Source organism: Neolamprologus multifasciatus, chromosome 2 (assembly GCF_963576455.1).
Source record: "Neolamprologus multifasciatus chromosome 2, fNeoMul1.2, whole genome shotgun sequence".
In the NCBI taxonomy this organism is placed as follows: domain Eukaryota; kingdom Metazoa; phylum Chordata; class Actinopteri; order Cichliformes; family Cichlidae; genus Neolamprologus; species Neolamprologus multifasciatus.
This window is the reverse complement of record NC_140440.1, coordinates 27,426,257-27,451,887: the sequence shown is the minus strand read 5'-3', so window position 1 is coordinate 27,451,887 and position 25,631 is coordinate 27,426,257. Positions and strand designations below refer to the sequence as shown.

The 25,631-nt window shown below is 39.3% G+C and overlaps 3 protein-coding genes across 9 annotated transcripts; 2 read left to right on the top strand and 1 right to left on the bottom strand.

Annotated features, from left to right (window-relative positions):
• Positions 1-119: 119 nt before the first annotated feature.
• On the bottom strand, positions 120-5,791 carry LOC146524577 (uncharacterized). The gene is made up of 8 exons (XM_085173379.1): positions 5,492-5,791; positions 4,486-4,538; positions 4,342-4,385; positions 3,936-3,982; positions 3,673-3,847; positions 1,017-2,216; positions 839-939; positions 120-736 (listed from the first exon to the last, which is right to left on the bottom strand). The coding sequence occupies exons 1-8, from the start codon at positions 5,597-5,599 to the stop codon at positions 698-700; spliced, it is 1,767 nt and encodes a 588-aa protein (XP_085029505.1). The 5' UTR covers positions 5,600-5,791; the 3' UTR covers positions 120-697.
• Positions 5,792-8,777: 2,986 nt separating this feature from the next.
• LOC146524576 (arylsulfatase I-like) lies at positions 8,778-15,538 on the top strand. Its single transcript, XM_085132946.1, is given in 5 exon segments — positions 8,778-12,519; positions 12,522-12,546; positions 12,549-12,589; positions 12,591-12,811; positions 13,476-15,538. Coding segments are annotated over 5 exon segments (1,710 nt in total). The 5' UTR covers positions 8,778-12,495; the 3' UTR covers positions 14,875-15,538.
• A 59-nt stretch (positions 15,539-15,597) lies between these two features.
• LOC146524575 (uncharacterized) lies at positions 15,598-20,104 on the top strand. 7 transcript variants are annotated; one of them, XM_085133104.1, is made up of 5 exons: positions 15,598-15,859; positions 16,829-16,892; positions 16,980-17,336; positions 17,855-18,241; positions 19,452-20,104. In XM_085133104.1, the coding sequence occupies exons 2-5, from the start codon at positions 16,838-16,840 to the stop codon at positions 19,610-19,612; spliced, it is 960 nt and encodes a 319-aa protein (XP_084989230.1). In that variant the 5' UTR covers positions 15,598-15,859; positions 16,829-16,837; the 3' UTR covers positions 19,613-20,104. The 7 variants fall into 7 exon arrangements, with proteins under 7 accessions (XP_084989230.1, XP_084989239.1, XP_084989220.1 ...); XM_085133094.1 differs by having other exon boundaries at positions 15,599-15,859; positions 16,802-16,892; XM_085133083.1 differs by having other exon boundaries at positions 15,599-15,859; positions 16,748-16,892.
• The last annotated feature ends 5,527 nt before the right edge of the window (positions 20,105-25,631 follow it).

Genomic DNA, 25,631 nt, shown 5'->3' with positions numbered 1-25,631 from the left:
TAAAAAACAAAAAAAAACTATGGTGTTTAATTTGTATTAAAAGCATAATATACAATCTATATAAGAAAATTTATATCAAACATTTAAAACTTTAAAAAATAATGCTCATCACACACATAGAATTTCCCCTCCTTTCCCACGATAGAACAGCTGACATGTCAATTTGAATAAATATACATCTGGTTAAAAAAAAGTGTGTCATTTTTTTTAACGAAATACCAAAAGATAGCTATAAGACAGGAGTAAACCTCTTAATCAGAATCACACAGTTTCACTTCATTTTACAACTTAAATCTGCATAAAAATATGAAAGGTGGTTTAGAGAACCTAGCTCAGGATTATCACGAGGGAAATTCCTGAGAGCGAAACAGAATTCATGTTTATAAAAACAGACGTTACTCAATTAAACCCCATCTGAATTTCACTATGAGGCAGAAATATTTCAACAGGTGATCATCAGTTCCCCAAAACAACCACGAAATGTGCGTGCCGTGAAAATGGCAGCTACCGTAGAAACACTTAAGTAAAAAAACACAAACCCAAAACCCATAAAAAGATAAAAATGTACCAAAAATATAAACGACAGATCTTTAAAGTTTTAAGTCATATTCTAACTACTGATATATGATCAGTGTACATGATCAGAAATCGGAGGACGTGATGTGACCCTCGTCCTCTGGGTCTGCGGGATGACGAGTCACACATCTTGATGATTCTTTGACGATTTCTTCTTCTTCTGTGGAGAGACGGATACGAGGGTTAGGATCCGCCAACGTTGAGACTGGACACATTTGTTTTCTAAGTAGCGTCGAGATTTGTTTTCCAAGTAGCGTGATACCTTTTTGTGGGAGTCGCTTGAGGCGGTTTCTGTCGCCATGGCATCTTGGATTGAATCTACAGGTATTTCTGGGATGTCGGCTGATTTCAATTTACTTTTTTCTGAGGACAAATGCAAAGCAATTTTACAAAACCATCAAATTACATGTTTTTAAGCTATCTGTGGGTTGTTTACTCACTTCTCTTCTTCTCCGTTGGAGAACTCGTTGCCTCTACGTCAGGTGGAGGCAGCGGCTCTGTGTTGGCGGGATTATTTTTCTTTTTCTTCTTGACACTCTTGACCTGCTCTGTTGTTTCCTCTACCTTATTATCTATTATATCCTCAACTACCTGCTCTCTTTCTTCATCAGCTTTTTCTTTTTTCTTCTTCTTTGATTTCTTTTCCTGCAGTACTTGTTCTGGATTTTCCTCACCGTTAAGAAAGTCCCTTTTCCTCTTCTTTGCCTTCTTTTCTACAGACATCTGCTCTAAAGTCTCAATTTCTTCAGTTTTTTGCTCTGTATTATTTTCTATGTCTTTAGTCTTTTGCTTTGAAATGCTTTCACTTGCAAATGTCAATGAATTTTCCTCACTCTCTGTTTTCTTCTTCTTTTTCTTCTTGGCTTTCTTTTCTTCTGCTATGTGCTCTGAGGTTTGGTTGTTTTCTTCCTGTTTGCTCTCTCTGTTATTTTTCACTTCCTCAGATACCTGCTCAGAATTTCCAGTCTGTGCCAAACTTCCCTCACTACCAGCCTTCTCTTTCTTCTTCTTCTTTTGTTTCTTTTCTTGTACCGTTGACTCTGAAAGGGTTTTCTCGTCAGTGTTCCCTCTTGTGTTTGTCTCAGTCGTGACTGTCTCACTTCTTTCAGCATCATCTTTGGTTTCTTTTGCCTTTTTATTCACCTTTGGAGTTTTTTTAGCCTCCTCCTGCTTCGTGTCTTTGGTCTTTCTCGTCTCTTCGCCACATTCCTCTTTTCCATCTTCACCCGTCTCATTCTTTTCCTCCTTGTCTGCAATTTTCTCCTTCTTTTTCTTCTTCTTCTTGGGCTCAGATGTTCTGTCATCAGTTGTTTGTTCACTGGGAGTTGCAGTTTCCCTGTCCTTTTTTATTTGTTTGTCCGCTGGAGATGAGAGGTTTTGCTTTTGGCTCGGAGTGCTTGAGGTGACAGAAGTCACATTTTTTGTCACATTCTTCTCCGTCGAGCTCGTCTTTGTTTTTTTTTCAGTCACATGTTTCTCGCCACCTTCGTCATTGTGTTTCACTGTCCCGTTACTCGGTTTAACTGGGGTTCCAGTTTTCGCCGGAGCCTTAGCCCGGGGTTTCCTGACTCTCTTTTTCGGGGGTTGAGGAGCAGAGGAGTCCAGGGCATTCATGGCATTCATCTTGACTATGTCGGCATCTGTGGACAGAGAAAACCCAGTAAAAACATCAAACTGTGCATGGTGGAACAAATGCATAAAAGAAAACATAAACAGTGAGCAAACAGTAACTGTACACAGCTCTGTTTGGATGAAATCACTGTTTTCCATGGTGAGGTTGTTCATGGGTGGTGCTGCACTGTCTGGTGGTTGTCTTTCTCTCATTAAGTGGAGGGACCAAGCTTTCCCTTCATCTTCCATCACTTTGTACATTTTCCAAACCCTCCACAGTTTATTCCACCTGAGTTTAGACTCCTTCAACCATGAACGCCTCGCCTGAATGCTACATCTCAGTCTCTCAATAGCGCGCTTTGAACGTTAGCTCAAATGAGACATATTTTGCTTATTTCCAGCTTTACACTTTACTTCAGAACCTGCATTAGAGTATCTTTGCATGATTCTCATTTCAATAAAATCTTATTTGAAATATAAAATTCAGCCTTTTCCTGAAATAGGTTATATTAGTTCAGACCCCTTTTCTAACAAGCCTAATTTCATCTGATTGGATCTCTAACAGATCAAACTTGTTGGAAAAAACATAAAACTCACCCACGTGTGCGCTGATAGCCTGCAACTGAAAATATTTTCATTACATTAAGGGAAAGATATCCTAAAGTTACTGTGCAAATAACGGCTCCTTCTGAGAGGAGCAGATGGGATTCTTTTTTTTAGATATGGTTCATTTGATGTGAAATGTTTCAGGTATCTGAACTGGATGTGCCCTGGCTGCTCCTTAAGTGAGGTGTTTTGGGCAAGTCAAATATTTCTAGCCTGGCTTTGGTCACTTTATTGAATGAAAGCTTTATTTGTCACACACAGGTTGCCCTGCAGTGAAATGGGACCCCCCCCCCCCCCCCCCCCCCCCCCCCCCCCCCGACCTTACACACAGAACACAAACATTACATGGGGATACAAGTCGGAGATCGGTAGCGTTACAGAAAAACACTGAAATGTACATACAACGGGAAGGTACAAGAGGAAAAAAAGAGACCTCCACTCATAATCCTCCACTATTGTCCCCTTGGTAGAGCTGGATGACACTGCCGGGGAGAAAAAGGAGGTTTGGGCATCTTTGATTGGACTGCTGACTTCTATTTACACAGCAGAAAAAATGTTGTGTACAAGCCCCTGTTAACAGGTACTGTATGTGTATTATGATGAAGTGACATTAAATCTGTGGTGCAGAAAGTGCTAAACAGAAAGGCACGAGGAAACCACAACTTAGTCAGCCAATCGTTTTAGTAGAAAATATTCAATCTGCATTTCTCTTCAACACATCTCAACACAGAATGAGCCGCAGCTCATGTCACCAAACTCCCTCCAAACCCGCCTGCACTAACAGAAAGCACTCATAACCCCCTCTTCATTTTTCTAGGATTGTTTTCACCACCTCATCCTTGACACGCTCGCCCATGAATAATGCATTCAGTGACTCACCTGTCATCTGTTGGAGCAGTTTCTTCCACTTCTCCACATCCAGACTGCTGTCAGAGTCTGAATCATCTGCACCGGCAGTCACAACTTTGTCTGATGTTCGGCTCTTTGATTTCTTCTCCCCTGTGACTTTTTTTGCAGCTTTTCCCTCAGTTTTTTTCTTGTTTGCTGGAACAGACTGGGAAAAAAAGAAAAAGAAGGATTAGCGTGGTTGGTATAGTCCAAGAACTGCCACGAAAAGAAATTAAAACAAAATAAAAATTCACCTTTTTTGCAGTTGTGTCCTTTTTCTTTTTTGATGTTGTCGACTTTGCTAAACATAAAAAGGGCAAATGTGTTAAAATGCATTCAAATACGCCAACCTCCAGCCTCAAAGAGTTTACTGCTACAAACCGAGCTGCATTCTCTGATATGTCGTTTTTTTCCACTAAGCTGTCACCCTCATCTTGAATCTGATTGGAGGTTGTTAGGAGCGTGAATGTTTGGGTACAGGTGTAAGATGAAAATACTCAAAGCAAATGTACAGAAGTCTTTCCAAATCTTGCTTAAGAATTTTGTAAGCATGAACAGCTGGATCAGGACACACATATACACAAATAAACAAATGTAGTATCTCAGATCCAACTTCAGCTTTCTAATTTAATTTGTATTTAACAAAGAAAAAATATGAACCTTTAGTTGGAGTCCTTCCTTGATCTGCTGAATTTTTTGGGTTACTGTCAGGAATAAAAAACTAGTTAGTATCCAAGTTATTACAAAATGAGACATCTAACCAGTGGGCTTTGCTTCTGAAAAGCACTAAGAAATCATCCTTACTTCAACCATGATGTGTAGATGTCGAGTAGTGATACTGATATTTTGGTCTCCCCCTGTAGAAAATCAAAATTAAATGTTACAACTTATTAAGAAGTTTGAAATATACAGCGGGAGTATTTCTTGGACATGGTACAGTAGTCTGAAGGAGATGTCAGCATATAAAGACATAAAAACATGGCATTGTTATGGTTATGTGCCAAATTTGAATGAAAGCAGACCCCAAGAAGGTGGTCAGGAAGGACTTGAGTTCATTACAAATGAATAAACTAGAATAATAAACACGTTTACAGAAAAGGACAAAGTCTACTACATTTTGTGGAATATTTACAAATTCAAAAACGTCCTCTTTAGTTCTCATTTGGGGAAGAAAAATCAACAAGCCTTCTTGGTCTGTATTACATTTGCAATGACTGCACTTATACAAATCTCTGGGCTTTTTTCTTAGACTTTACCACAAACAGCTTTTCCTAGCCGCACACTCTCCCCACTCATTTAAATTGGCCATATGTTACATCCTATTTGAGCCACTTTGGTTGGAAGCTCTTGGTGAGTAGAGTCTAACTGATGGTATTTTTATGTCAAGGACTTGATTACCTTTAAAACTAATCTGACTTTTTCTGTCTTTCCTCCAGCCACAGTCCCTCTTACAGAGGTCTATACAAGGTGAAAGCCTTTCAAGCTTTTTTTAAAAGTGGTATACAAGTCCTAACACTGAGCTCGTTTTAGCTCACAGCAAGGGGAGGATACATTTCTTGGATCTTGCGATCATTAAAGTTATATATACACACACAACTATGTTTATGCAGAAAAATAGAAACACGTAGCAGTCTAGTTGTTCCAAAACATGGTGAGATTTAATTGAGCACACTTAAGAAAATGTTTTTTTTGTGGAATTTCATGAGGTGTGAGTAGAGGGGGTTTATTGCACAGAGCAGGAGCAGCATTTGAAACATTGTAACAGTTGCAGTTGATACGTGTGTGTGTGTGTGTGGTGAACAATGTTGACCTGTGGGCTGTGCCTCTGTAGCTCATCTGCAGCTGAGCGATAACCATGCTCCTTCAAGTGGCGGTAGATCAGCTGGATCAGCTCGTGCTTTGATGCGTTCACGGACATATTCGAGAAACGAAAAAAGGACGATTAATCAAACTAAGGCTAAGCTAACGCAAGTGGTATTTTCATGTTAAAAGTATCCTCATGATGCTCAGAGTTACAGCTTCTGAAACCCGCATGTTACCATTTTGAACTCTGACCCAAGGATGTGATTCTTTTCTACCGCTGCAATGCACTATGGGAGATGTAGTAAGCGGGGCGTAGCAACGCTGTCAGCGGTCCGCGCAAAAATATCATGCATTCAAATGAAAACTTAACCTGTGTACACAATGCATTTCGATAAGGGGCTAATAACGGAAAGTAGTTTATATAGTCTGTTAGTCATATGTGTGTCAGAGGTTTTTCAGCTGTCTTTTCACCGCATTTTAAAGCCATGTTATAATGAAAATTGACATTAGTATTGAACCATTTAAACCAAATCATTTTCTTTTTATATTTGTGTTTTGCTATCTGCCTGTAACTATCTTATATTCAGGCCAGTTTAGGCTCAGTTTTACCCAAAGAGGGGAGGATTTTCATGATATGGACGAATCATATTTTATAAATGATGTTCTGGAAATTTACTCTGATTCTACTGGTAAAATGCAGACATCTGATCTGCCCTTCTATCATTACAGTTCAGCTTCCATAAACACCTTTAATATAAAGCAAACAAACAATATGACAGCTTTGTGGCGTGGCATGCTTCTAATGGGCAATGTCTGTTTATAGCTACTACTTAAAAGCACCAAGTGTACAACTGGTTGCTTTCAATTGCTCCTTCCGCTGTGCAAATGTCTGCATGTTGCATGTAGAAGCAGATAAAACATGCTGTGTAACAAGTCTTTGTCTTCAGTGTAAAAGACCTTTTGCATTCTACATAGTGTGATAAGCTTGATCTCTTTCGTCTGTTACATTCACCCACCACTTCCTTCCTTTTGCCTGCAGAACAGGCATAGATTTATCAAGATGCTAGAAACATTTTTCTGAGAATTTGGGCCATATCGACATGATATCATCCCACAGTTGCTACACATTATTTTGGTTGGATATCCACAGTGTGACACTCCTGTTCCACCACACCCCATAAGGATGCTTTATTGGATTGAGATCTGGTGACTGGAGGCCATTTCACTACAGTGATGTTCAAGAAACCCCATTCATATTATTTGAGCTTTGCGGCATAGTGTGTTATCCTGCTGGAAGTAGCCATCACGAAATGGGTACACTTTGGGTATAAAGGGACAGCAACAATGCTCAGGTAGGCTGTGATCAGTTGGTGTCCCACACATCATTACTAAATTTTGCCAAATTCAGCTACCTACTATCTGAATGTTGCAATAAAATAATTTGGATTGTTCAGTTAGCATATGTGAAACAACGTTTCAATTTCCTGGTCATAATTAACAGGAGTTGCACATGCTGCGGTCTTCTGCTGCTGTAGCCCATCTGCGTTAGGGTTTAACTGGCTGTGCGTTCAGAGATGCACTTCTGCATCTTCATCTTCATCTTGAGTTGCTCACATGTGATTGGCTTATATTTAGATATTTGTGTTTATAAGCAGTTGAACAGATGTACCCATGAAGTGACTGTATATGTGTGTCTCTATTGTAACAGACCCTGTCCCTCTGTTGAGATGTTCTCAAACCTTACAAATATGTAAAAGCGGGACATTTGTAGAGACCAAAATCCACCTCAGCATATATGTTAAAAGGCAAGAAATGAACTGTGAGAGCCAACATAAACTGCCTGCTCATATTCAGGAAACATAACTGTAAGTCTTAAAATACACCTCCCCTTTATGTCTCTGTTAGCTCACTCTTGTGGCTCTAGGTTTCTTGACTCAGTTCTCTTTTTTAATCACATGTTCGAAAAAAACAAAACAAAAACCATTACCCATCCACATAGCCAGATAATCAACAAGCTATTCAAGCAAGTGAACAAGTCAGAAATATCCCAGAAACTGCCAGAAAGGTCAGTCAACTTATATCTGTATTTAGATATAAGTCTAACTTTTTGTTTTGGTGTGGGAGGACATTGATGGTGATTGGGCATGGGTACATGCTGCCAGTGAAAAGATCTGAGAAAGCTGGCGGTGAGATCTTAGGTCAAACTAAAGGAGAGTATTGGGTAAGCAGGGGGTCAGTAAGAGCAAGGCAGCTGAAAGAGACTCATTCATCAGGGAAAACCAGAAAAGGAAAGCAGTGTGTAGTCCAAGCTCAACGTCAGCACTCAGTGGGTCTCACTGAGCTTGATTTCACCATCTTTCACAAGCTTGCTACCCCTCATACTCTTCTCTCTCTCTCTCACTCTCTCTCTCACTCTCTCTCTCTCTCTCTCTCTCTCTCTCTCTCACACACACACACACACACACACACACACACACATTTGGTTTGGACAACGCGCAGGTTAGGCTGACTCAGCTCCCATTCTCAGAGTGTTGATGGGACAGACCACCAACGTTTTGTGGAAGAAAAACAATTTTAATTTGTAATATTTAAAAGTGAGCAAAGAAAATGTAATATTTAATTTGCTCACGTTTACTCCAAACAAACATTCCAATATATTACACTGATTATTGATGAGTGTAAGAAAATGGATTTTAGCTAAAGTTACTGCTTGAGGGAGGACCAAAAGACATCCTTGAACACAAGGAAAAAGAAGTAGTACACTTTGATGGCACGTTTCGGTAAAATGACTGCAGTATTTGTACAGGCTACACTTGTAAATGGCAGCCTGTTTCACAGGAAATAAATTACGCTGGACACATTTAGCAGCTCACATCTGTGCTCACTCTCCATTTAATTACCCGCTATAGACGGCAAGGTCTGGGTGCCACAACCTGTCATCGCTGCCACACTGGCACAACAGTAAAACTGGTTAAGTGGAAACACTTACACACATGTGATTAATAAATATATAAATGAGTAAAAAAGAGCATAACTGAGCTATACTTTTTTTTAACACCCTCTCCTTAGGGATTCTTCACCAAGTCCCTTATTATCTATATCCAAGGGGCTTTGCAGGAGGGTCCTAATGAACTGCTATGCCTAGCCTTGCCAACCAGGTGCTGCCGGAGCTCCACATGAGCCAAATCAAACACACCTTTAGCAACGGCCAAGGCCATGTGTTTGAGCCCTTCCTCTGATTTCCACCTGCTAAGGGCTGATATGAAGTCCCCACCTCTGTCTGGTGGGGACTTTAAAACCCCACCAGACAGAGGAAATCTAAGAAATGTTTACTCTTTATTTGAGTTTTGAGTTAAGAAATTAAACTTACCATTCTTAAACACTTGATTCTGGGACAGATCTTGTGACATGGTAACTACTACACTGTAAAAGGCAACCACACAAGTTCACAAAGAGAAACTGAGGCAATAATAATGCTATTAGCAGAATCTAAACGCTGTTCCTGTTTTTGGTAAATACAGTTCTTTTCTTCTGTGTAACTTGTAAACTGAGTCAAAACCTACGCAAATTAGCCATACTAACCTCCCTACTTTCTTATCTACAGTGCTCTTATTCAGTTACTTCTCTCTGCATTTGAATAGCTAATATAACTGTATGTAGGTCCTTGTTGTTGTCGAGGACTGTTTATGAAACTCACCTGAGAGAGAAAGCGTCTTTGGCCTTAAATTTGCTCCCAAATAAATGACCTGTAGCTGAAAGATTGATAAAAGATGAAAAAGCCATTTGAGTAAATTCTGAAACAAGGCTACTATTGTATAAAGTGGAGAGATGACAAGCTGAGCATGCTGAAGTACAGGTTTTGCCTCAGAGTTGGCACACAGGAGGGAAAAGAACACTTCCATCCAGTCTTACTCAGATTAGAAAATTAGGGTGAGAGGTGGGGTAATGTGGGGGTTACCGGCAGGGCTGCGTTGATTAGAAAGGGGGTAGTGTTCCTAGTGAAGCAGAGCAGCCGTATTCAGTAACAGCACCACTTTCTTTAGCCAAAGCCAACATCTGCTGCCGACTCTACTTCCCTTTAAACTCATTGTCGGATTTCTCAAGGCCTTAAAATCCTGCCTGGAACCGGTTTGGACAGGGATGTAAAGATGAGAAAATGCTGTGAAAGTATAATTTTGTGTTATTAAATCCAAATCTTTTAGGGTGGGTCTGCTATTGATTTACTCTTTACGTGACAGAGAGGCAAAAACCGCAGAAGCAAGACAGGAGCTGAAAACTACCTGTACCAGCAAAAGCTACCATTGCTATTTATAACTTTATGAATGATTTTCTCCAGATTAAGCTAAGAAATCCTTAAAGAAACTGGATTCTGTTTTATGGCTCCACTGTTAATTACGGGGTAGGAAAATGAAGTGTTGTTAAATTTATGATACTTCACAGCACTTTGCTCACATCCTCTGGAAGAAATTGGCAAATTAGGAGGGTAATGAACAGCCAGTGAACACAATTGAATCTCAGTCTGAGAAATTCCCATGTAGCAGATTTAAAGGTTGTTACCACATAACAAGCTTAATTGGTTAATCAATAACTAAAATAGTGAAATAAGTGTCTGAGAATGTGAAATGTAACTCCCACAGCAACAACTCAGAACGAGTGGTTTCTTAAAGCAGAGTGACCTTTTTTAACATGCCTGAAATGACCGCTTACTGGAAATAGACAGCTGCGGTTTACGAGGATATTAAGAAATTCCATTTTTATTTACATTTTTTAAAAACACGAGCCTAACGTAAGTTAAAACAAACAAATAACTTTAAAAATAACCTCCAGAAACCGAGCACGATGTTTATTCAGGGTCCGTGATATTCTATTACTGGTGCATTGTAAGGTTACTCATTCTGTAAATACTGTCATCAAACCATTTTGTGGCTTAGTCTTGCGTTCGTGGTGAAATAATTTTGGCAATATGACAATCCACAAAAGAAAGAGCAAATGTGGGAGGCGAGCAAGAATATATCTGTGGTACTGGCCTATCACAGTCCTTTTAGACTTCAGAGTCTGTCGGGTCTCTGGGGACGTGGCTCTGTTAATATTTGTGGATGTGATAGACGTGAGTGTTCGTATACGTGTTGTTTGCATTGTGGTCTTGGATGTGAGCAGAGTTGTTGTCAGCCTGGCGAGCTGCCGCAGTTACAGCTCTGAGCGGCAGAAAACAGATGAGTCACATCTCATAAGTGTGGCTGCCCAAAGACCAGGAAACTCTCTTTCCTCTAATTTTTTGCATACTTTTGAAGAAAAGCAGTAATATCACAATCATGATATGCAATGTATTCCCTCTAGAACAGCACATGAATAAACGTGATCGTGTAAAACTTCAGGTCCCTTTTCCTCCCTCTTTCTCAGTTTGTTCTGTCATAAAATCTAAAGCTCCGCTCTAAAGATGCCTTTCCTGCTTCAAGACAAACATGCCCATCAACCTCAGCTTTATACACTTTTGGGGGGCGGGGTCATTCTTCCTTTTACACCCCACGACCTCCATGCCCACAAACCTCAATATCAACACTTGCAAGGTGTGATGTTTTACATCTCACTATGTTGACCAACTCCTCGCTTCAGTATATCAGTTTATTTTTGTCTGCTAGCCACGTTTGACGGTGGTGATCTTGAAGTATTCATTATATTCAAGTTTTAAAGCAAAAGAAATATTAACCACCAGCCTTATTTTTCAAATTTGATTCCCCGTAAAATCGTCCTGTTTCCCAGAATTGCATTGTTGCTATTTTTGCCAATGAAGGACCTCAAGAAGGAGTGCAATGTTCAGTGGAAACTGTGCAGTGTTTTGCAAGGAGACGGCCCTGAAGGGAACAGCGTCAATCACTTTGTGCTTTTAGCTCTGCTATGAAATGAAGCCTGATTCTAGCTTCAAGAGCACCAGAGCTCAAAAACACTTGTGATTCACAGTGACAGGCAAATACCCAATGTATGTTAGATTAATTATTTTCTACTTTTTATGGTCTGATTTTTAGCTGTTCTCTACAGCTATTCCACTGTTCCCAGTCAAAGTGAACCTGTATCATGATGGCGGTCTACAGTGCAGATACTGTGGAGAAATACCTCCACTCAGGAGCTGTGGGTGAGGCTGTGCAGTCCTGCTGCTTTCTGTTGACCCACTGGATGATTTGTAAAGTGCTTCTATGACGCCCGGCTGGAGATGTTATCAGAGTCAGAGAAATCTGTTCTGTCTCTCTTCTAGGGTCTGCAGTGCGCAGAAACAGCAGGAAAAATAAGAGTGTTTGCAGTACAGAGTAGAGTGGAGAACTGTGTCTGTAGGGCCCCACAGCCACCCTGAGACTCAAATCTCCCCCACACACAGTGTTTTTTTTCTGTAGACCCTCTGTCAACTGTGTTTTAACCAGGTCAGATGGGGAGATATTGCTCTTGCTTTCTAAGGTTTTCTGAAGTTTATAGGGTGGCATATTGAAATGATGATCATGACGGAGCACAAATGAAGAGGAGAGTCTATGATGCAATTCTTTTGAGTACTAAGTATCTATTTAAAGCTATTTTTTACAGTCAAAGACCAACAAAGCTACATTAATATCTAGAATAATGCAGCACAATGTCCAAATTCAGCAGAAGTATCACTAATGTGGGATGTAAACTCTCCATTAACACCTGGATGTAGTAGAAATACTGTATTTTCTTTGGCAGTGGGGTCAGTAGGGGCTGATATTATTTCAGTGAGGCAGCAAGGCAACTGGGCGGGGTTAACAGGAACACTTGGAAAAGTGGAATGCTTTCAAAGGTGGCAGAAAGTGTTTGGAGATTCAGCGAGGCTGGAGGTGTAGCTTTTCTTAGTTTTAGGTTGCTTAACTGCCATTCAAGTGTACAAGGGGTTACTTGCAACACCTTATGAGGGGATTTTTTTTTAACCCTGAGTCCAACTGCATAGTTATTTAGCGCCAGCTTACTAAATACAAGCAAGCTTAAGTAATTTAAAGCGTCACAGGAACCATGGCAACGACAGCTCTCACCCGGTTTTCTCCATGATGAGCCTGCTGAGCCTCGGTACCTGACCTGGGATCTGATGAGCCCTAACCAGGTGGAAAAACGATCCAGAAAAACCTTTAATTGGCAGATTTCCTGTCCCTCAACCCCCTCATATTATTTTCATTATGACAGATGACCAGGGGTTCAATGACATTGGCTATCATAGCTCAGACATCAGGACACCGGTGCTGGATAAACTGGCTGCGGATGGCGTGAAGCTGGAGAATTATTACATCCAGCCCATCTGCACCCCATCCAGAAGTCAATTCATCACTGGCAGGTAAAGTGTCCTGTGACTGGACTGCTCCTTATTTAAAATAAATGCTTTGTATTCCTAGAATTAGACCATACTGATGTTTAAAATAGATGTAACTGCTGCCTGATGAATTAAACTACTGGATTTTAAAGCAGCTTCCTGTTTTGTGAGCTAAAGTATTTGAATGCATGGGGACAGTGGAACCAAGACCACACTTCTAGAGATAATGGCAAATCTAGAAAGTGCTGTTATGTTTCAAAGCTATAGCATCAATCAGGTCCAAACATGTGATTTCCGACTATATATTTCCAATTAAAGAAAAAGTATGTAAAGGATGTGCTTGCTATTACACAGCCTTCTGTCTGTGTTTTGACTGGCATACAAATATAAACAGACACAAATCTGGTGTGTATCTTCATGCCAATCACCATAACCTGTTTGAGAAAAACAGGGCAGTCTCCTTCTCCCTGTTCTATTTTTCTAAACCTCTTTACAACCCCTCTTATTCACATTTCTGTTTAACTTGTTGGATGTGATTGGATGATATGGATTAAGGTTGTCTTGATATCAGATTTCCCTCCTTTATTATTGCGCCCAAAAGATATACAACCACAAAAATGAATCTTATCCCTAAATGCAAACAATATATTTTTCCTTCTAAACATTTTCTTAATCTTAAATTCTGCAGGTACCAAATCCACACTGGTCTTCAGCACTCCATCATCCGACCTCGCCAGCCTAACTGCCTGCCCTTTGACCAGGTCACGCTCCCTCAGAGGCTACAGGAACTCGGCTACTCCACCCACATGGTAGGGAAGTGGCACTTGGGGTTCTATAAGAAGGAGTGTTTACCCACTCGCCGTGGCTTTGACACATACTTTGGATCCTTAACGGGGAGTGTTAACTACTACACCTATGATGGCTGTGATGGCTCTGGGCTGTGTGGCTTCGATCTCCATGAGGGGGAGTCAGTTGCCTGGGGTCAGAGTGGAAAATACTCCACGCATCTGTACACGAAGAGAGTACGCAAGATCCTGGCAACCCATGATCCTCATTCCCAACCGGTATTCATCTTCCTCTCCTTCCAAGCTGTTCACACACCCTTACAATATCCAGATGAGTACATCTACCCCTACCTTGGGTTGGAAAATGTGGCACGCAGGAAGTATGCTGCTATGGTGTCAGCTGTAGATGAAGCGGTTCGTAATGTTACATACGCTCTCCGCAAGTATGGATACTATCAGAACAGTGTCATCATTTTCTCTACAGACAATGGCGGTCAGCCCTTGTCTGGCGGAAGTAACTGGCCTCTTAGAGGACGTAAAGGAACCTACTGGGAAGGTGGCATCCGGGGTCTGGGATTCGTCCACAGCCCTCTGTTAAGGAAAAAGAGGAGGGTGAGCAAAGCACTGGTGCACATTACTGATTGGTATCCCACATTAGTGGGATTAGCAGGTGGTGATGAGTCCCTTACTGAGGGGGTTGATGGGTATAATGTGTGGGAGGCCATCAGTGAAGGAAAAGAATCACCTAGGCTGGAAATCCTTCACAACATCGACCCTCTGTATAACCATGCACGCACTGGCTCTCTGCAGAAAGGATATGGGATTTGGAATACAGCCATTCAGGCCTCCATACGAGCTGGAGATTGGAAACTTCTGACAGGAGACCCTGGTTATGGAGACTGGATTCCACCACAAATACTTCCAGGTTTCCCCAGTAGCTGGTGGAAGCAGGAGCGTCACACACGTCCTCGAAAAACAGTGTGGCTTTTTAACATCTCCGGGGACCCCAATGAACGTTATGACCTTTCTGAGCAGAGACCGGATGTTGTGAAGCAGCTGCTTGCCAGACTGGTGTACTACAATCGCACTGCGGTGCCTGTAAGGTACCCATCAGAGGATCCGCGGGCTGACCCCTATCTGAATGGAGGTGCCTGGGTCCCTTGGGTAGTAGATGAGGAGGAGGACAACTGGGGCAGTTTTTTCCAGAAAAAAAGCATGGATTGGAAGAAGAAGCTCAAGCTGTCCAAAAGCAGGTCATTTTTCGGGAAACTAAAAACTCGGATCATGTCCAACATAGTATAGGAGAACACGACCAAAACAAAATCACTGGTTTATCAAGAGGTGCTACTTTAGTTGAGAGAACATCTGAAGATGTGTTCTCACTCATGGGCCTGGTTTCTGCAAGATTGAGCTGTAGTTGCAGGTGCATGTTCGATTTCTGTAAGAATAACCGATTGGGTCCAGTGATGTTTTCATTATTAATTTGTTTGTATCTCAATTACAAGTGTTTGTTTCACAAAAGTGAGCATTATAAGCTTCAAAAACACATGAGCGAATTCCATTTTACAGGTGCAACTGTGCAAGCTAGTGTGTTTACTGTTGTACAGGTAAGGGTTGTTTTACAAACTCAAAATCTGTGTACTTGACAAGAATGACAAGGTGGAATCATCAGAAGCTTTCTAGCTTTGATTAATGTAAGTGATGACTACCTCTGTGGCAATGTGACATTAATGTAGACATTATTTCCTTCATTAAATTAGCCTCTGGATTATTGTATTTACATATTTTCTACCTGAAGAATATTCTTTGTTTCTGCACACATCAGATTCTTTTTGTGCTGTTCTGTACTTTTAATAGCAGCTACCTGTTCCACTGAATACTAGAAGAGGGCTTCCTTCTTCATTTGTCACAGCTCTTCACGATGAGCTTGAACGATTGCAAGTACTTTAGCAAAAATCAGTACAAAGCAACATAGCAATATGTTTTAAAAAAACAGGCTTGTTTGCCTCATTGTGCCAGAACTGTTTCTTCTATTTTTAGAGCAGGGTAGGAGGAAGCATGCAAAACAAAAGTCAAAGTAGCTTCAGTGTGTTTAAAAGCCCCGTACTATTTGCACAGGTTCACTGCACCCTTATAAGAGTGGTAGCTTCCATCTCCGCTGTAATACAGGAAGTACCCATGTAGGTTCTTTTTTTTTTTTCACACAGATGGGTTTTCTCAGTTCCAGTTGAGTGATTATATGTGTGTTACTGCCTTAGCCTGTGCTGTTGTGTGCGTCCATTAAAATGTAAGTAAGCAATGTACATTCCTCTTGTCTTATGATGATTTTTATTCTTTTTATTCTGTTCTCCATCACTCCTCTTGCTTACTAAACTTAATTAAGAGTAAGTGAAGAATTGCAAAGCTTGCTTCCACCTGTGCAGAGCTGCAATGTTTAATGTTACTATGTTCATAGTGACTATTTGATATTTACTTTTTAAAATTTGTTGTGCTATTATAAACTTATTCACATATAAATCTGCATCATTTGAATTTGTTTTCTTTACCCAAATACATGTGAGTCATGGAGCATGAATTTTCATATTGAATTCAGCTTTGTTGGATAAGAGGATTCTGTGTTTTAATACTATCTGGAGAACATTGCCTCACAGTTTCATGTTGTGGCAAAGATTTGCATCCTTTTCGCGTGGTGCTTTTAACCAGGTTGTCTGCATTTTATTTGTTCTACATCTTTCATTTCTCTTCCTTTTTGGAAAGCAAACTTATGCAAACTTACAAACAGAAAAAGACATCTCTCCTGCACACCCTGTAAAGACTGTTAAACAATAAAGTTCTCCTCACAGAAGCTTCTGGACTATCGGTGACTTAATTTGTCACTTTAGTTTTGGTTTGCTCTTTCTCACACTATCTGTGGTAACCAACGTACCACGTGTGGCTGACTGTTCTGAAAGTGTGACTGCAGTTCCCAGTGTTGTTTAGATTCAAGTTTTCACATGCAATTACAACAGAGAGGAGAACACATTTGTTCACATGTGGTAAATATTTCTTAAGATCAGTTCAGTACAGCAGCCTGTCTTAGTTCTCTTTGTGTTGGCAAGCAAAGTGAGTCACTTTATTTCCTGCCACTGTGAAAATACCCTGTCTATATTGTCTCCCGTTTACTCTTTCCTGTCAGTTAGGGCTGAGGTTCACAGCAGATTTATACCCGGATTTGTTCAAAATTTTGTAGATTCATTTTAAAACATTATAACCACAGCGTGGGTGAATGAAAAGCATGGAGCAGCTTTTTATTCTTGTGCTAATGGCAGCAGGAACTCATGGTAAGATCATTCTCACAAGATGCCAAACATTTACATTTTTAGTGTGAATTATTTCCACTCATGTTCTTTTGAATGCATCTTTTTCAGCTCTGGATCCAGTTGATGAGACTGCTTGTGACCTCAGGACAAACACATGTCCATGCTCTCCTCTTCTTCAAGGAACTGTGTATATCCAAGTGATGACTGATGCTAATGGCCGGGAGGTGAAGTGTTTGAAGGTGCTTCCCAACGAGAACATAACTGTGTTCAATATAAAGAAAGGAAAACCAAAGACAGACAAGGAATTTAACAACAGACTAATGTTCAAGAACGGGACACTCAAGATCACAAACCTGAAAGAGGATGATTCAGGTCAATACAGCATTGAGGTCTTTAATTCAAATGGAGAAATGGAGAAAAACATTTATTTCACCCTGGATGTTAAAGACAATGGAAATGTTAAGGGCAAGTGTACAATTTATTCTTTATTGTATATTTTTGAAGTTATTATAAAATTAATCAGAAATATAATTATCATGTTGGAGTAAAACTGAAAAACACAGTACACATCCCCTGTGCAACAAAGGGTAGAAGATGAAAACAAAAACAAAACAAAACAAAACAAAACAAAAAACTACAAAGACAGATGCAAATGTTTCATGTTGCTTAATGATTCTAAATTCTTGAAGAGAATGAATACAACGTTTCTTAATATAGAATTTGTCTATCTATTGGTATTTCCAGTTCTTTTCACCACACATGGGCTGGGATCCATATTCATAATTTAATCTTTAACTTTAAACTTTAAAGGGACACTGAAATTTTAAACGTGGTCACTGATTAGTGTTAGCTGCACTAAATGAGTACTTTAGGCAGTGAAGAAGAAATATTATAGTAGAAAATTTGGCAGGAACGAAGCCAATCATTTCCATTTGTTGTCTGAATAATTTCCACTCATGTTCTATTAAATGTGTTTTTTCCAGCTCTCGTTCCAGTTGATGAGACTACATGTGACCTCAGGATGAACACATGCCCATGCTTTCCTCTTCTTGAAGGAACTGTGTATATCCAAGTGATGACTGATGCTAGTGGCCGTGAAATGAAGTGTTTGAAGGTGCTTCCCCAGGGAAACATAACTGTGTTCAATATAAAGAAAGGAAAACCAACGACAGACAAGGAATTTTACAACAGACTAACGTTAATAATCAAGAACGGGACACTCAAGATCACAAACCTGAGGAAGGATGATTCAGGTCAATACAGTGTTGAGGTCTTTAATTCAAATGGAGAAATGGAGAAAAACATTTATTTCACCCTGGATGTTAAAGACAATGGTAAAGTTGAAGGCAAGGCACTCTGGAACGTCAAAGGTAACTTACTCAAGATTCTCTAGTTTTGTTATTATTATAAAGTTAATCAGAAAAGTAAGCATGTGAGAGGAGAACTGCAAAAAACAGTACACATCACTTGTGCAACTAATAATACATTAAATAGAGAAAATGCAGAGACATGAAAATGTATCATATTCCTTAATGTTTTCAATTTTTTGTGGAGAATGAACAGAATATTTGTTGATACAACATCTTTGTATCTGTTGGTGTTGTCAGTTATTTTAGCCACACAAGGGCAGCTGTTCATACCATGATTTATTTATCTTTTTATTTCTCAGTAAATACCACCTAAACTTAAAAGGCACAGTAAAACTTTCCATTTGGTCACTGATTATTATTAGCTGCACTATATGAGCACATTAGGTTGTGAAATGGACATGTTGTAGTAGGTGTGGTTCTATAACAGGAAACAGGTGGTTTAACAGAAGTTGTCAGTGTGGTTTTTCTTCAGTGTCTAACACTATACCTCTGGTGTGGTTTGGTGGAGGCAGCAAATAATCGCAGTCAGAACAACAAACTTTTTTTATAACACTTTTCTTAACTGTTTCACAGAACAAATGAAAAAAAATAAAAGATAAGAACAAGGGTGAATCAGGAACTGTCAAGAAGTAAAGATCTTGGAAGAAACATAACCTCGGGTTCTTGATATATATAGGTCAATTAATGAATCATTCAGTAAAAGGACAAGCTACTGTTGTAGTCCCTGATAATAGGGACTACAACAGTCCCAACTGCGTAATGGTAGCTGCGATAAATGTCCAAGATTCATTCTGCCTTAATCTTGACTTGTTTTACATTGGGATCTTCTGTGTTGCGAACACAGTGACATTTATGCTGAATTTCCACTGCAGTCAAAGCCAAATGAAAAAACAGCGATAATACTTTACTATTTTAAAGTTGCAAGAAACTTGAAAAAATATGTTGTTAACAAACTCTGAATGTGGCATCTATAAATATTGTAGACGTGTTTAGACCTTATGGGCAGACAGGGGGAGTAACTACTTCAAGTTAAAATGCATCCACCTACTACCCTACACCTTAAGAAAAAAGGATTAAGAGTACCCAGTGGGTGGGGGCTGTGCCCAAGCGTCAATATATTTACATTCAGATAATGATAGTAATAATAAACTGTTACCAAAATTTACACTTAAATAAATTTCTAATTGTTTTCACTGTGAACTTCCCTCAGCAGGAAATGTTCCTTTCATGAACATAGTCTGTGGTCTACTGGCATTTCTCCTGTTAGTAGTGTTATGCTGTTTTGTGTGGAGAGAAATTAACCATCGTAAGCAAGGTAACATGCTGTCTCATGATCAACAAAGCTCAATAAGCAACTGCATCATTCACTGAATAACATAATTGGATGGGGAAGTTAAAAAGTGTTTCTTCTGCTGTATCTTTTCTATATTTTTACAGGTTCACGTGCTCCTGAGTGCTCCTACACACAGCAACAAGATGACTGAGCTGACCTCTTCAATAATCAACACTGGACACTGAACTAAAGATTCCTAAAAATTGGGGGGAAAAAAAATTATCAAACTACAAAAAAAGAAATCAGGAGGTGACTGTGATATTTTAATTTTGTATCTGTATATACTGAAAAAGACTTGTTGGGGTTTTGTCTGTAGGGGTTTTTGTAGGGTCTTTACTGTACAATATATTGCACATTGAAGCAACTGTAATTGTGATTTGGTGCAATATAAATAAAACAGAATGAAAATTGATTCAAAAACAGTGAACTGTAAAAAATGTATGTAGATGATTAAAATGTTCATTTCTAAAGCCTGTCTGAAGCCTGATTATGCAACACTAAAGTAAAAAATAAATAAATCAAAATTTAAATGTAATTTTTCTTTATGTATAGCATTAGCTAGAAATATAATAAAAGGTATAATAAACCTTTTGATTTCTTAAAGTTTTTTTTTAAATTTGTCATTTAACTCATATGTTTCTTTCACTGAATAAAAATGTGATAAAAAATTAATAGTTTAAAAGCTAAAACTGTTATAACTGACAGGACTGTAGGCAAATGGAGCAGGATAAAATCAAAAGAAATAACAGATCAAAATGAGATTTTGTGGAAGATGCTGCAGGCATGCCGGTGGTTTATATGTTGACATGTTTCACTTCCTTCAAACTGAAGTAACTGTTTACAATGAAAATCACTCCTTGTATGGCAAAACTTAACATGCAATCTCAAAACATGGAACTGCAGAAAATATTTCAAAAATCTGAAGTGCTGAGATTCCAGTTTTTTGATTGCTGCAACACTTGTCAGCACAGTGGCCTTTAAATAAAGTAAATAAAAGAATGAAGAGAAAATATTTCAAATTTCAACTAATATTTTTAAAATTACATGTGGTGATGTCTTTTTGAGTTCATCCATTCACTTATCTACAACTGACTGCTAACAGGAAAGTAGACAGGAAAAAACAGAAGCTGCAGATGGGTTTAAGGTGATGAGTGGTTTAAGGTGTGTCCTTCGCACTTCTTTGAATCATGCAACAGATACTGTATCAAGTATAATCACTGCATATATTTTGAGGTCATGCTTTGTGTTGTGTTATTTGGCCTTGAGAATGACTATGCTATGCTATCAAAAACAAAATTTCACATAAATACAACTGTCATGTAACTGTGTGAAGCAGCCAGAGTTGAGAACCCAAATGTAGACTCACAGGCAAACTAAACTGAAATGTAGCTTTTTTGCTGAATTACCAAATATGGTAACCAATGAACTCATAAGGAAACTAAACTGAGATATATTAAGCAGACGGCACGCACACAGACGTGGAGGATAAGAGAAATCACGACAAGGAACAGAAGGAAATGCAGACAATTTATACAAAGGGAATAAGTGCAGAGGGGAAACACCTGGGAAACAGGGCTGGACATGATCTAACTGGCGAGACAGCAAACAACTGAACGTGATGGACACAGGACACGTGACTACCAAAACAAAACAGGAAGACACGAGAAACCCACACTGAGACGCAGACTGACTAAAAACAGGGAGCAGAGGGAGGAGACACAGACAAGACTAAGGAAACAGATAAATACAAAGGGCACGACTAACTCTCAGAGGAGACACGGGAACGAGTCAAAGGTACAAAAGGAACCTAACAAAAAAAGAAACTAAAAATACAAACTCAATAAAGGAACTAAACTGTACAAAACAAACTTAAATCATCTTCCTCATGCAAGGAAAGACTCATGAAACTAAAATAAACTCAAATCACTGGGCCAGTGAGTCGGGATCATGACAACAAGCTCACTATAATTTTTACTTGCAGCCGAATTTGAATTAATAATGACGTCAAGGGAAAGCTTTCTGTGGTTCAACTGGATCTGGTGCCAGTGGATAACAAATGTCAGCGAACATTTCAAATACAGTGCACAACTAACAATAAAATTCAGTAATACCTTATTACGTAATACGATTATGACTGATTTGGTATACATATGGGTAGGTGTGAGGTTTCCCTCTATTGGTTTTTAAAGGCTTTGCATTCACAATTGTACTTGTATAACCCTCCACCTCCCAAAAAGTAGAACAACAAAACCAAAAACCGAGCAGGAAAAGGTCAGCTTTTTTTTTAAAACTTAACCACAACACATTTTCCACCAGCTGCTGTTTAAATTGTGTCACAGCAAAGAGCCTGTACTTTTCAGCTCTGCTTGTATGAATTGATACATTTGATATAGTGGACCTTAAAATAATAATTTATGTCTTGAGCAATGCTTTGGCATCCGAGCGCTGCTCTAAATCGGTTCCATATCTGACAAACTGGTCCTCTTCTATAAGGCCCTGAGGCTGAAACTTGGCTTTCACATAATGATGTCACCCTTAAAGCTGAAATCCTGGTTTTTAATGCCATTAACCATCAGCTTAGACCCCCCAATGTCCAGTTCTTGTTAATTCAAAGAGGAAGCAAAGAGACAACTGCTTTTTTCACTTTCAGAGAAAGAAGTGTGATGCACATAATAATGCTACTCTTGGTCAAAGTTTTCACACATCCTCCTCTGAAGTTGATCGCTAACAGGATGCTGTTGGAAGCTGTTGCTGACTGTGTTAACACACTAAACGATGACAAAGATCAATTTTCTTAAGCTGCTACTACTACTTAATCTACAACAGCAATGACCACTCAGCTTTATCACAATCAGATACGTGACTATTGTATTTGATATTGCATAAAGAAGACATGATTGCTGGTTTACTTAGCAATTGTTGATAATTTTGCTTTTTTGTACAGTTTTTGGCAAACTTACATATTAGATAAAAATGTATTATTTATTCATTTGTTTTCTAAAAGTTGAACTGAACTAGATGTCATTTTATAATTATTTTACTACATTGTTACTACATTTCTAATTTTTTTTTACACCTACACTTTAACCGTGTGTTTGTAATGTGTATGTAATGTGCATGTCTGCTTCCACTAAGGAAGCAGACAATCTGGCAGATTTGCTCAAGCTCAAGTGGCTTGAGCAGCTTAAATGCAGGTTGTAAATGAGGCTGATGAGAAACAGGTGGTCAGGCTGAGGCGTGGAGAGGAGCCTCTGCTCAGCTTCTCCTGGACTCAGGGAGTGTTAAAGACTCCAAACAACAACAACCCTGTGCAGAAATATGACTTCAGGCTGGGTTGAAGATTTAAGGTGGTTATACAACTTAAATGTATGGACTGATATTAGAATGTTGCAATCTCTATTTTGCTTTTTATGCTGCCTTTATTTCCAGTTTTTCCAGCAAATTGTAAAGAATCTAGAAGTGCTTTTCACACACTTCTGTAGGTCAAAAAAATAAAATGTGATGAATATAAATATTTTACTCATGCCAATATTTTAGAAGCATCTTATTGGAAGCTCTAAAATACAAAAAACAAAACCATTTGAACAAAACTAAGGGAAGTAGGTGAAGGCCACTTCACTTTTTTAACTATCAAGTTAAAACTGGTCCTTATTTTTACACTAGTTTTGTGTTTGCTGCTGCCATGAATACAAACAGTAATGATTTAAAGCCTTTAACTAAATTAAGATAAGATAAGATAACCTTTATTATTTGTTTTGTTACAGCACAAAGTGGACAATGCAAAGTTAGATAGCAAAAATTTGAAAAACACTGGAATACGATAAGAATAAGAAAAAGATACTGTACACAAACGTACACAATAGAATATAATAAAATAAAAATACTATACTGTATACAATAGAATAAAATAGAATACAAATACTGAGTAAAAAATAACAACGTTGTCAGAAAAAGAGTACTGCACTTAGTGTTGTTGCACATTTTTGGATGTGTGTGTTTGGTCAGTTGCGAAGTTTTGTGAGAGCCTGACAGCAGAGGGGGAGAAAGACCTGCGAAATCTCTCCGTCCCACACCGTGGGTGCCGCAGCCTGCCACTGAAGGAGCTGCTCAGTGCTGTCAGAGACTCCTGCATGGGGTTGCAGATGTTGTTCAACGGTGAGGACAGCTTAGCCACCATTCTCCTGTCACTCACCACCTCCTCTGGGTCCAGAGGGCATCCAACAACAGAGCTGACCCTCCAGATCAGCCTGTTCACTCTCTTCATGTCCTCAGCAGAGATGCTGCCACCCCAGCAGACCACACCAAAAAAGATGGCCGAGGCCACCACAGAGTCATAGAAGGTCTGCAGGAGTGGGCCCTTCACTCCAAAAGACCTGAGTCTCCGCAGCAGGTACAGCCTGCTCTGCTCTTTCCTGTAGAGGGCGTCTGAATTATGAGTCCAGTCCAGTTTATTGTTCAGGTAAACACCAAGGTAGCTGTCCACAGCCTCAATATCCATAACTTGAATGTTTAATGGTTGCAGTGGAGGATGTTTGTGTGTGCGGAAGTCTACCACCAGCTCCTTGGTTTTAAAAGCAAGAGCTTGAATTTATATATTTCCTTCTTTTTTTTTAATCAAAAACCTTTCAGGTAATTCTCCTTGTATGCGTTGTCACATGCTCTGGCGTTTTGATCACGCACTGTTTTGTTAATGAAAGCTGAGACGTGAACAAGATTCATCATCAGTATAAAGAGATGTAAAGTTTCCCTCTACTGGTTTACGGAGGTATTACTGTTGCTTGTACATAAATGAAATTGTGTCTGATGATTGACATGGATCTTTTTGTGCCTTTTATTGAGTTGTAAATTCTGTTTCACAGTAACATTTACCTTTTGGATGACAGCACAAAGACAGAGAGGAGAGAGGGAGAGAAAGGGAGACAGTAGAAGCAACAAGATGGAGAAAAAAGAAATTTGATAGAGTGGTTACATGGCACCATAGTTGTAACATCTGGTGGAAAGTCCCAGATTTTAAGCACTATGGATGTGTCCCCAAGAGAGATGGTTTAAAAGAGGAGGGAAAGAAGCCATCTATGTCCACTGTGAATGACCATCTTTGAACAGAGGCAGTGGTTTACGACACCAACTGTCTGCCATCTATAATCCAGTTTTGAGATCCCTTCCCAGACACCTTAATTCCCACTCACATTCTGGGCCATTTGACCTCAATAAATCACATGATAGGATTGGGCTAGGTTTCACAATGGGTTCACCCGAAACCTTGGCTGATTCTGAATCACAGCCGTTTTCCCACCTTGGTTTGTGTGATTAGGCAGAGGATCAATAGGGGGACCATGACCCTCTAGGGGACACTCCCAAAGGCCTAAAATCTGGGACTCTCCACCAATTGCTCTTAGAACTGAAGAAGCTTCTCAGATGAGAGGTGAAACCTCTTCAAGGAAACTTAAAGAAGTCCTTATGTTTTAATTTCCAAGCTCCTTAGATTACACTTGTTGCAACATCTTTAGAATAAGAATGAGACTCAGAATCTGAATACTTTATAAATCTTGTGGCACAAAGTTGTAGTTTGACTAGTTTGACTCTAGTTTGAGGCCCTGAGTTGTAAAGGAGATGAAATTCTAAATGAGCAATTACAGTTTTTTCTGATGGCTTGAGCACATTTTTTGTAACTATTGGCTATTTTTGCAAAACTCTACACACAGATAAGAAAACTCTTCACCCAATCAGCAAAACATTGTAGTTTTCTTGTAAAAGCGAATAACCCTTGCTTAACTCTCCACACCTTTGTAAAAATGGTATTTTTGTATCCAACAGTTAACACAAGCCATCATATTAATAAGCACACAATGCACCAACTAAACACTGATGGTATGAATAAAAAACACATCTGGCTTTTGCTTTCTCTGTGCACAAGGTAGGCTATGTCAGTTTGAGCTCATACTTTTGTCATAGATCCGTAAGCATAGAGGGATCCAAACTTCAAGTACTGGTGTTTATTCACACACATCAAAACAAACACAAGTGTTTATTTCCAAGTATAGGATTATTTGCAATCGC